Consider the following 12,023-nt stretch of genomic DNA (forward strand, 5'->3'; position numbering starts at 1 on the left):
AGGGAAAGAGCTCTTTATTCTCCCTTTTAAAAGTAAGGTGCGTGTCTTATTCTGGGGTGTGTTGCCCATGAGAAATATGGTACTCAGTGAGGATTTTTTATTGAGGTATGAGCGCTTGGAGCTGTACAAGACACAAAGGAGACAGAGACTCAAGAGCAACTTAGCTAAGAGACATATAGGATCGTAGAGCCCTAAGGCTGGAAGGAACTTGAAGGGTCATCTAATCTAAATCCCTGAACAGATGCTGGATGCACTCCTCCTATGCCAGGTCAAAGCTGGACCACCCCAGGGGAGCAGTGTTCTTGGACAAGGATTTGGTTCAGTCCCAAGGGATCTGGGAGTAGAAGGGAGCTGTACCAGGAGCAGTGCCCCTGCCTCCAGGAATGGAGCACATGGCACCAGCTGTCCAGGGTTGCCATCCTTCCCCGTCCACCCTCAGTACAGCACCTTCTCCAGGTAGGTGTTCAGGAACATCCCTGTAGGATCCAGCTTCTCCCGGATGGAGCAGAACTTCGGGAAGCCGGGGTATATCTTCTCAAAGTCCGTCCGGGTGCAGGCGTGAGCCTGCAAGAGAAGACCCCACCTGCTGCTTACCACTCGCTCGCCCATTTGGAGCTGCCATGAGGGCAAGGCTGAGACATGCGCGTGCGTGCGTGTGTGTGTGTGTTTATACATGCACCTTCACCTTGCTGGGCATTTTCCAGATCACAAGCACATCAAGATGCTCTATAATGACCCAGCCTGTCCTTCCTGTGTTCTTCCCAGCCTGGAAACAGACTAGGTCCGGTCCAGTCCAAGTCTGGTATTGCCCCCTGAGTGCCAATGCAACCAGCCATAACGAGGGGTGAACAGCTGCACAGAGGCCTGCTCTGAACAGGGGGATGAGTCTTAAGGAGAGGCTATCAGCGGAGACCAGGCTATCCCCACTCAAATAACAGGGTTTTCTTTAGGGAGGGGTCTTAATCACCACATGTCCCAGGCTTTAGGGGACCACTGGGCCTTGTGAGATGTGGCTCACAGCTAAACCTCACCAGCTTATGTCCCATCTCCCTTTGGCTCCGAGGAACATTTACCCCACTTCCCACCATCATCCTATTGAAGGTTCTCCCTTGAACCCCATGAGCTCTTCAGCTGCCTGCAAGTATGCTGCTGGTCATCCCACCAGAGAGGTGGTGGCATCTCGATCCTTGGAGGTTTTGAAGACCTGGCTAGACAAAGCCTTAGCTGGGATGATCTAGTTGCAGATGGTCCTGCTTTGATCTTGCTGGGGAAGGGAGCTAGGCATTGGGAACCCAGCTGGGGAACTGGGGAAGGCTGGGGGCTTCCCCCTGAGGCAACGTGGGGCTAAGTACCCAGGCTGGTCCCACCACCTCCCTCCCCCTAACAGCCACCGCTCCCTCCCACTGGGTCTAAAGGCAGAGGATTCAGGAAGAACTGGTTCTGCAATCAGAGGTGTCCGCACTGCCTCCAGCCCATGCTAGCACTGCTCCATTGCCGGGGGCTTGCGCACACAGAGTGGGGCAACTGGGTGGCAAGATCTCCCGCCTCCCCACCCTGCGCTGCAGGCCTGTCTGTAGTGGTACCTTGGCCCAGTGTGGCCTCCCTCCAAACTTCTTCATGATGCCCTCGTAGGCCAGCCAGTAGTCCAGCCGGGGTACGTCCTTCCCGTAGGGCCTGGAGGCAGGGCGATATCAGTCAAGAAAGCACATTACCATATTTACTTGCATACAACACATCCCAAAGGTACTATATATCTTGTTTTTGAGAAGCAGAATAAAGAGAAAAAGATTTTCCCAGAGTTATGGCTTTAGAGAACAGGGTGATGCCATACTTTCTTGCATACAATGTGCACCTTCCCCCCAAAAATCAACCCTCCCTTTAAATTGGAGCGCATCTATTAAGCGGGGAAGGTGTAGAGCCTAATCTACAGCTCACTCATAAAAAAGTAAGAACGTAAGAACTGCCCTGTACTGCCTGGGACCATACGTCCCTCTTGCCCAGTCTCCCAAGTTACGGAGCGGCAGGGAGCAGATGCTGAGAGGCAGACTGGCATGGGTCTCACCAGGGTTTTTTACACCATTCCTCTTTTCCTTGCAGCCTCCAGCATTGAAGGTCCAGGAAGGTCTGATGCAAAGGCCATGCCCCTTGCTCTCATGCTCAATAGTGACTGAATCTGGCTGAACTTTTCACTTCCGCCGCATCTGGTGGCAACAAGCCCCACAGTTTACTGACACGCTGGATGGAAAAGAGCTTCCTGGTGTTAGCTTTAAATGGACTGCCTATTAGTTTCATTGTATAACCCCTCGTTCTTGTATGATGAGAGATAGTAAATCGTTTCACTCACTCACCCTCCCTTTCTTAAACAACTAAAATTGAATGGTCTCCATGGGTGGAGCTGTACATTTGAAAAGAGCTAAGGGGCTAAAGAGGCTGTGAAATAAGCTAGCAGACAGCCAAAATTGCCCTAAGAAAGGGCAGCTCGATTAGTGGAACATCAAGACCGTTAAAAAGGAGAGACAATTGGTAACACCGGTGGAGTGAAGAACAATGAGACATTACATCGAATGACCCCCTCAGCTGCCTGAAGAGTAACCCATAGCTGTGGTACTGAGGTGCAAGGTGTTTCCAACCCCAGGCAGAAAATCACCTTCCCCACTTAACAGATGCACTCCAATTGGAGGGGAGGGCTGATTTGGGGGGGAAAGGTGTGCATTGTATGCAAGAAAGTATGGCACCACCATGCCACTTAGGAGCCCTATTCACCAGCCCCTGAGCCTGTGGCACTCAGTGCAGACACACCAGGACCCTAAGAGAAGCCCAGTGGGAACAAGGTACAGACCCAGCACCTACAGCCCCACCTGATACCCCCACGCTGTCACCCCATGTTATAGGTAGGGAAACTGAGGCACTGGCTAGCCCTCCTGGTCCCCTGAACCTCTCCAGGTATCACCGATTAGCGCCTCCACCCACCGGATCCCACCTGTACATGATGATGTTCATGTAGCAGCTGTCGCGCTGGAAGCAGGGGCTGAGCAGGATGCTGTCTGCCCGGGCGAAGCGCACCTCCACGGGGTAGTGAGCCACCACCTTGGGGCTGCTCTCCAGTGCGGCCTTCAGCTCCAGGAGGGCATCCTTTGTCTTCTCCCTGCCCAGAAAGCAGACACCCCGCACCCCACAAAGGCAGGTGAAGCACACAGCAGCAGTGAGGAGCTATGCCAGCTGCCTGGGCTCCAGTGGGCATCCATTGCCCCTTCCTTTCCCAAGTGAGCATCGAGCTGGGAAGAGAAGCCCAGCCTGGCACACACCAAGCCAAGCCCTCCAGCTCAGGACTTGGCTCCGCTCTCCACTGACATGTGCATTGCTCGGGAGAGATTTCCCCTGCTCCTGGGATGCTTAGTCCAAGGCAAAGGCCCTCAGTGAAGCGCATCCTGGTGCCCAAGGCTGCCCCGTTGCCCCTGCAGGGAGCAGGCAGTGAGTCTGAGCTGGGAGGCTGGAGGGTGAGCGGGGCGAGTGGGATGGTGGCACGACCTATGCTAATTGGTACAGGAGTGTAACGAGAGCAGTGTCAAGGCAAAAAGGTGCCACAAACAGGAGGCAATGCCTGCGAGTCTCTGTGTCTATCAGGGGGTTCATGCTCCCAAGTGGACGTCGCATGTTGGCAAGAGGCTGGGGCAGTCGCGAGACCTGCAGTCCTGTCCGGCTCTGGCTCTCGCTGCCTGGACCGTGTGGCAAGGCTGATATAAGAGGAGGCTGCTGAGTGCTCACAGCCCCCGATGTCTTGCCGAATCTCTCCCTCCCAGACTGCCGGGCCCTGAGCTCTTGGCCTGGCGCTTTTGAGAATGGGGTTGTTGGCCGTACGGAGCTGGGCACCTGCCAGCTCCCCTGGTTTTGGAGCAGTGGAAGTTTTGGGGGCATGTGTCCCTCCCTGGCACTGCTCTGCGGAGCCTGGGTCTGGCCTAGATGTGATGGGGAGTGGGGGAGATGCCAGGACCTATACAGCCTCCATCGCTCCCGGCAAACCCTTGCAGGGTGGGAGTCACAGACACATGGACCCAGCCACCCCCCAGGATCCCGTCCCCAGCATCTCACATGGGGATGGCCCAGTCCTGGACATGCTGCTTGAAACGGCACTCGTAGTTGAAGACCTTGTAGCTGAGGTCGACCTTCTCCCCCTTGCTGGTGAAGAGGAGCCAGAAGAAGCCGCGGTTGATCCAGGGCACCAGGAAGGGCAGGAACGTGCTGCGGGGAGGACACCGGGGTAAGAGCAGCTGGCAGCGGCTCATTCTGCAGGGAACTGCAGCTGCTGTGCATGGAGTGGGACAGGAACCGCTCCACCCATGCTGCCTTCCAGCAGCCTTGGGGCATGCGAAGAGGAAGGGCTGACCCCAAAGTCACACCAGTTCTGCTGCTGTCTGTCCATGCCTATCCCAGGGCAACCACTTGCTAAAGGCAAGCAGGATGACACCTGCCCCCCCGCTGCCTGGAGCCATGGCACAGAGATATATCCTGGGATAGCTGCACATCTGCCCATGTGTGATCCCAGGGTAGCTTACACTGGAGTGCAAAACCAGTGGGGATGACACTGGGGTCAGCCATCATTTGCCTGTGTCCTCGGTTAGGTAGGAGAGCAGCAGGTCAGGATAGCAGGCCCCAAATGTGTGTGCAGGGGTGGATCCCGGGGATCCAATGATGCAGGTGCACCGTGCTTCGATTCCTCCTCCACCCAGACATTAAACCAAGCTCCTGTGGGGCAGAGGGGACTTCTACTGGGGCAGTGCTAAGTGAATCGATTGACTTTACCGCTCATTGTCATCTCCCTGATCCCTGTTAATCTCTCTCCACTTCACAGGTGTTAGCCACCTGCTCTCCTCGGTAATGGCCATTGTCAAGATCCCCAACACGGCGGCGGTATTATGAATCCAAATAAGAGATGTACATTTAACTATAATGAGACACTCTCTTTTGCCTATTTTGACTATTTTTGTCTAGTTTGTTGTGTTATTTTTTAACTTCATATAGGATCTAAAAATTTGTGACCGTTTTCACAAAGCTATATTTGTTTTTGCTTCGATCTTAAACTAAGTAATATAGTTCTCGCCTGTTAGCATATTAATAAAGCTTCTAGTTTCTCTTTAGCAGGAGAAAAATATGCACTGTGTTATATGTGACAATGTGCCACACCACCTGTACTCCCTTTTCATAAACCGAGATCCGCCCATGCCTGCGTCCAACCCACTGGGTACTGGATAGCAGGATCATAAGCCAGGAAAGTCCCCTCTGAGGCATCACCTGGGAATCCAGGGACCCAGGATCTCCGCAATCAACTGGAGGGATCCCCCAGATCACCATCACAAGCCCACCCTGTCCAGCTACACAACCGGAAGCCCCGACCCCAGCCAGCAACCTGCCAGCAGTGACAGCAGAGAGAGGTGAGCGCTGCCGATGCACCACTGCTGCATGGTGCCAGGATGGGCACTGCCCCTTTTCTCAGCAAAGCAAGGATGTTCCTAGCACAAGGGTTGAATTCAGCACAGGCGGCGTCTGTCGGACTAAAAATCCCCACCAGGTGCCCTGACAGACGGACAAGCACTGGCACCTCGGCTCTCTGGACACTGGAGGGCAGCACAGTCCCGTGCCAAATCAGAGGTGCCCCAGGACTGGGCTGCAGACTGTTTCGGGACCGGGGCATGTTTGAGGGACAGATCTTCCACCTCAGCAGCAAGGAATGGGGATGGCTAAGCCATTGCCTAGGAGTATGCAGCCCCACAAGAGCTAAACACCCAGCAACAATCCCTCCCCGCCATCTCTCTCTCTCACATGCACACATCAGATCCTTCTCGGGCACGTCTACAGGTGCGCTTTAATGCGCATTAGCCTGTTTTCATGTGAATTAAAGCATCACAAAAACCCGTGCTCTTTAGCTGATGCACATGAAAATAGGCCAATAGGTTAATTTTTCTAGTGCTTCACAGTGAAGGGTCTAGATTTAATGCACATTACCCCAAATTTATTAATTGACCATGCAGACATGCCTTGTGCCTTTGCACAGGCTGAATTCCCCCAGAATCCACAGGGCCCCTCCGTCTGCAGCACCGCCCAGCCACGGTTGTAAAGTGATGACTTACTGGTTTCATACCGTGACCCCTTGTCCTTGCGTGGGAGACAGTCAACAAGCAATCCTAGTGACTCTCTTTCACCATTTAGACTTCTGTAAGCCCTTCCCATGCCCCCTCAAGCATCTCTCTTCTAACCTGACCAGGCCTGGCCTCTGTAGTCTCTCCTCTTAGGGAAACACCTCCATGTCACTCGTCATCCTTGTTGCCCTTCTCCTCACCTTTTCTACGTTCTGAGGCGTGGGGACCAGAACTGGGCACGATATTCATGGTCCGGCCTCGCCATAGATTTATACAGGGGCATCATGACCCTTCCTGTTTTGTTTCCTGCACCAGTGACTGAGAGTGGTACCTTGCAGGAATGGGGAAACTGAGGCACACAGCCATGCACGGACTCACCCAAGGATATGACATGAGTCAGTAGCAGAGCTGGAAAAGGATCCAGGCAGCACCTAACCCAAGCCAAGCTCCTCCCCCTTCCCAATCACAGCTCCCATCACGAAGAGGAACCAGCCGATTGGCTGCTGCCATAGCCCTAGATTTACCATAGTTTCTGGTATACAACACTCTCAGAGGGGAGAAAAATGGTCTTTCCTTGAGAGCCTCTGCGGGGTGAGGTGGGAGGGGAAGAGACGGTGTCCACGGATAGCAACTAGGCAGCCCGGTGGGCAGCAGAGCCGCCTTACCTCCCATCTCCCCTGGAGCTAAGCAGCTGAAACTGCTGTTACCTTATTTCCTCAATTATAATATGCACTTCCATTTCCAGCAGCTGATTATGGGGGGTGGGGGTGGGGGGGAGGGGACAATGCACGTTCCAGTCATGAAAATAAGGTATCTTGTAGGGATAGAAAATGACCCACGGGAAATACCACCCAGGAGCTCCTGGACGGGTGCATGAACCCACCCCCTTTCTCCCCCAACACAGCGCCAGCCCCCGAACCAGGCCCTACCTGACCCAGAGCAGGAACTCCAGCAAGTAGTAGCCAATGGCGTAGTCCCAGAACCAGCTGCCCGTGGAGGAGGGAGGCTGCAAGGACAGGGCAGAAGGCTCTCATCAGACGTGCGTGGGCATCAACCAGCTGCTCTGATGCGGGTGGGTCCAGCCCCCATCCCCACTCCCGAAATGGGGCCCGGCTCAGTGGCAGCACTGGCACGGCCAGACTGGGGCTGGGCCAGGGGGTCCCTGGGGCCCCTTCCAGCCCCGGCAGGAGGACGCACCTTGCTGGTGTGATCCTGGTAGATGATGCTGACATTCTCGCTGTGCGGAAACCAGAGGAAGCGGAAGTACTCGGAGCGCTGCAGATGGCTGTCGAGGTTGTCCAGGACCTGGGCGAGTGGAGGAAGGAAAGCAGTGCTGATGGGATCTGCTGGGGCCGCTGCTTGCAGACCCCCGCCCCCTCCATGGGGAGACAGACCGGGCTGACGGGAAGCCAAGATCCAAGTGACTTAAGAAAGTTTGGCAGAGCTTGAACCCAGAACCTGTCACTCTCAGGCCTGGACCCAGAGCAAAAGACTGGACCATCCCCAAAGTCAGCCCCAGCCCCTCCTGCCCTTCCTAGCCGGCGCGCCAAGCACCGGCCCAGGCTTGGCACCATCTGTCATAGCAGCCTGGGGCCGAGACCCACCGTGCCTGGGGGCAGCAGCTGGATCTGGGCAGTGAAGGGAGCTGTCTGAGGGTCCAGACAATGCACCAGAAATCAAATCCCCAGTTCTCCAAGGCATCGCCTTTCAAAATCATCCCAGGCCAATACTAATGCATCCAGCAGCCCCACTCACCCGGATGGGGCAGGGTCCGTCTGTCTTGTGCTCTGAGACAGATGTGCCCTTTACTCTGGGGCAGGGGGGAAGTATCCTGCAGATGCCCACCCGCCCTTGCAGAGGCAGTGCGTTCACCCCACGAAGGGGTTCCCAAGAGATTTCAGCCCGGTGGAAACCACTCAAAGGACCTGTGTTTTACCCAGGAGCTCAGCGCCCCTGCCTGGGGACAGAGCAAGGGGCATGCCTGGTTGGGAAGATGCTTGGGGTGGAGATAAATAGACTCGTGAAAGTTGCGCCCAGCCCACACGTGCACCCCCATCCCTACCCCATGTGCCTCTGCTGGAGCAGGAGCTTGGAGTGGTTGGGAGCTGGGGGCTGAGGCCAGGCTGGGGCAGGTCTTGTTATAACACCCCCTCCCCTCCTGGATTAACTCAGCCCCTGGCCCAGGAGAGCCGCTCTGGGCTCCATCCCTGGCCTGGCCTCCTCCGCAGCCCCTCCTGTCTGACCACGTCTGCACCCAAACCAAATGCTCCAACCTCCACCCAGCCCATCGCCTGCTACCCCGTCCCTGGCAAGGCCTCTCTGCTCTCCCAAATATTGGCTGAGCTCTCCCCTCCCATGGCAGTCGGCCGGCCAGGCCATCCCTTCAGCAATCACTTGAAAAGAGGATGACTCCAGGATAGAAAGGTAGTAAACCAGAGAGAAGCATGGAAACACAGACAATGAGGGAGGGAAGGGACCTCAGGGGGTCACATCTAGTCCAACCCCCTGCTCCAAGCAGCACCAGCCCCAACTAAGAGCCATTAGAGTCACTGTCACAAAGACCCATTAGAGCCACTGATAAGAGGCCAGGATCGGGGCCCAAATTATTAACACTTTATGCTCCCCTTGCTATGGCTTGCCCAGGGGTCTCCAGGCTGAGACAGCGGGGCCTGAGACCTGCAAAGGATTACCGTGCTTGGAGGAGAGTCAGCGTGGGAGGGATAGACAGGGGCCAGGATCTGCATCAAATTTGGCCACGCAAACACAGGACACAGCCCACGGGGTGTGTTATCTCCACAACTTCCACCCCTGCAAGTCTCAGGGCAAGCAGCCCTTGCTCTGCCTCATTAGACAGGATGTAAGGAGGCCTTAACGAGCCATCACAGGGAACGAGACGAACGGAGGTCAAGTGACTCACATCACTAGTCCGCAGTGGGATCTGAGTTCAAATCCCGTCCCACCAAGCCCCACATCAGTGACCTGGCCAGGAGGTCTTCCTCATCCCAGGGGCTCCAGACACTCACACAGGCCTGTGGAGGTGGGGAGGGGGTGGATATCACAGGCAAGTTGCCAAGAAGAGATCCCTATAGGGGACCAGCCCGGCTCCTGTCCCGATGACCTCTCTTTACCTTACCCCCCTGACAGCTCCCTCAAGCCAAAAACCCTTGGCGGCCAAACTCTTCAGAGCAGAGCTATCCACATGACAAGGGCCCAGGACCCTGGCTTCCAGCCCTGCTTGAAGACAACATCTGCAGGGAAGCACAGCAGCATTTCCCAGCCTCTGAGGCAAAAGCAGCACCCTCCACCACAATGCAGCCACACCACCCGGGTCTCACAGCCCTGCAGCAATCAGACCAGAGGCTGCTTAGCTTTGCAAGTGCCATGCCAGGGCCTGAAGTCAAACCACAAGGGGTTACTTAGAGGCAGGGATCCCAAGCACGACTGGATGCAGAAGGACGTTGCTCAGGTAGCCTTGCCTCCTGCTGCTCTGCTGGCTCCAGGCTTTATCCTGGAGAGCCCGTGGAAGACGCCTGCCTTCCTACCCAGCCACCTTCCCATAGGAGCTGCTGGCTGGATCAGCGTAATGGAGCTGCAATGGACCTGCCAGCCGAGAGAAGGAAGCGTCAGCCCAGGGTTTTACTGGAAGCTCTGAAGAGAAACCCCAGGCCAGAGAGCAGCACAAGGCAGGCTTTAAAGAACCAGCACCCCTCCCTCCTTCCCAGACATGCACTATGCATACGGTCTCGGAGAACTCGGTTTCAAAAGTTAAAGCTCCCGCTCTCCAGTCCTGCTATTATCTTCTTCCACCTTGGGGAATCAGCCAGCACGGATGCCGAATGGATCAGGCCAAGGGCAACTGCCAGCTGAGAAGGGGATGACTATGGATGAAGGGCTGTCCTGTCTCAGATCTGCACTGCTCCACATTTCCAAGCGGCCTGCAGAGGCTGGGAACATCTCCGCCCCATTTCAGACAGGGAAACTGAGGCAGCAATGAACTGCATTGGATCCACGATGGCATCTGTTCCATGGGATGGGGCAGGTGCTGGGATGGGATGTCGAGAGAGGTCCAGAGGCAGGCAGCAGAGGGGGGAAAAGGCTCTTCCCAGGGGCCGTGCTAACAGCCTGCCAGTACCTGAAGGGCTGCCATAGAGAAGAGGGAGACCCCTTTTCTCTCTTGCTGCAGACAGCAGGATGCAGAACAAGGACTTGAAGCTGCCGCAAAGTAGGTTTTGATTAGATATCCAGAAAAACTGCTTCGCCCTCAGAGCAGGGAGGAAGTGGAATAGGGAAGGGGGACTGTCCATCACTGGAGGTGCCAAGGACAGGGTGGACAGACACTGGTTGGGGGTGATCTAGGCGTAGCGATGCCTGTGCTCTGCTATGCGGATTTCCCAGGCTTCTGGGCTTTGCTGGGTTCATAAATTCATAGACATTAGGACTGGAAGGACCTCGCAAGATCATCGGGTCCAGCCCCCTGCCCAGGGGCAGGAAGTCAGCTGGGGTCAGATCACCCCAGCAGGATAAGCAGTCAAGGAGGATGCCCCCTCCCCTCTTTTCTGCTCCATGGGTCAGGGGGGTTTCTAAGCCTACCCCAGGGGTCAAGGATGCAGTCTCTCCCGGCATGGGTTATGCTGATCCTGCCATTAATTGCTCCTTCTGCTTCACTCCTGCTGCACCGTGTGGTACGGCCTTCTGCCCCAGAGGTGGCTGCATTTTCAGTGGCACTGTAAGAAAGCATGTTGCCTAATCCCTTTCTAGGAATTTCTTGGCAAGACAAAGTTGCCTACACTGAGGTCTTGGGATGTGCTGATATTCCAGGCATCCATTCTCCTCTTAGCCAACATCGACTTTCATGGCTTGATCATAAGTGGAGAATGGGCAATGGCGAGATATATATATATATGTATATATAGATACATATACAGTCAAGGATCCCTTGTATGGAGAGCTTGTCACAGAAACGAGACCACACAGGCATGCTTAATCTCCACCGCAATGTTTGCAAGAGAGAGATGACCGCAACGAACAATGAGCCAAACGACTGGGAGGAGACTGCACTTGGAAACAGGCTATGAAGTGTGGAATGAAGGTTTTCGAGACAAGAAGAGCCCAACATGCAAAGGGAAGGAGAAACCTCACCCAGGACTGTTAGGGATGACCTCCATGTGTGAGAAGCCCTGGGGAGGAGTGTCACTCCTGCATTGCCCTCTACAACCACATCTGCAGCTGACCAGTGAGCTGATGCCTCATTTGGTGCAAATCTATTGTCTGGTGAGACAGACAAATGCCTGCTAAGGATAATGAGTGGCATGGAGGGGCGTCCATGTGCGGACAGGCCAGGTCAGTTGAAGAAAGAGCTGCTTGAGGCGGGATATAAGAAGGGTTTACTAAATGGTGAAGAGAAAGTCAACAAGGATTTACTGTTTACTGTGCGTGTCTACGCAAGACACTCACTGCGCAGTAGCCTACTAACACTGGGTAGTAGTGTGCCAGGCAAAACCCGTGCTAATACATCACTGTGCAGTGTTATTAGGCTATTGCACAGTAAGTGTCACTAAAAACCTGTGCACCGGCACTATTGCACAGTAGCACAAGTTACTGCACATTGGATTAGCACTTGGATAACCAAATACTAAGCTTAATGCGCCATAACTACAGAACATTAATGAATGTGTAGATGCACCCAGTGTCTCTTACAACACAAGAACGAGGGGTCACAAAATGAAATGAGTAGGTAGTAAGTTTAAAACAAACACCAGGAAGCTCTTTTCCACCCAGCGTGGCATAAAAGCGTGGGGCTCGTTACCACCAGATGCGGTGGGAGCTGAGCGTTCAGCCAGATTAGCACTGGGCTGGATACGTGCTCGGAGGAAAGGGGCATTAGTCACT

General features: G+C 54.8%; 1 protein-coding gene across 2 annotated transcripts in view; it reads right to left on the minus strand.

Moving 5' to 3' along the window:
- Nucleotides 1-82: 82 nt before the first annotated feature.
- The window catches only part of LOC102383993 (L-gulonolactone oxidase-like), a 39,549-nt gene continuing 27,608 nt past the window's right edge, over nt 83-12,023 (minus strand). Inside the window, exons 7-12 of one of the 2 annotated variants that reach the window (XM_025193665.1) lie at nt 7,332-7,439; nt 7,064-7,140; nt 4,090-4,239; nt 2,981-3,145; nt 1,584-1,674; nt 83-564 (exon numbers count right to left, since the gene is read on the minus strand). In XM_025193665.1, coding sequence (XP_025049450.1) covers nt 436-564; nt 1,584-1,674; nt 2,981-3,145; nt 4,090-4,239; nt 7,064-7,140; nt 7,332-7,439 — 720 coding nt within the window. In that variant the 3' untranslated portion in view covers nt 83-435. Of the gene's footprint in view, nt 584-1,583; nt 1,675-2,980; nt 3,146-4,089; nt 4,240-7,063; nt 7,141-7,331; nt 7,440-12,023 lie in introns of both variants that reach the window. The other variant, XM_025193666.1, reaches the window with a different exon arrangement.

This window comes from Alligator sinensis, unplaced genomic scaffold, assembly GCF_000455745.1.
Source record: "Alligator sinensis unplaced genomic scaffold, ASM45574v1 scaffold1603_1, whole genome shotgun sequence".
NCBI classification, from domain to species: domain Eukaryota; kingdom Metazoa; phylum Chordata; order Crocodylia; family Alligatoridae; genus Alligator; species Alligator sinensis.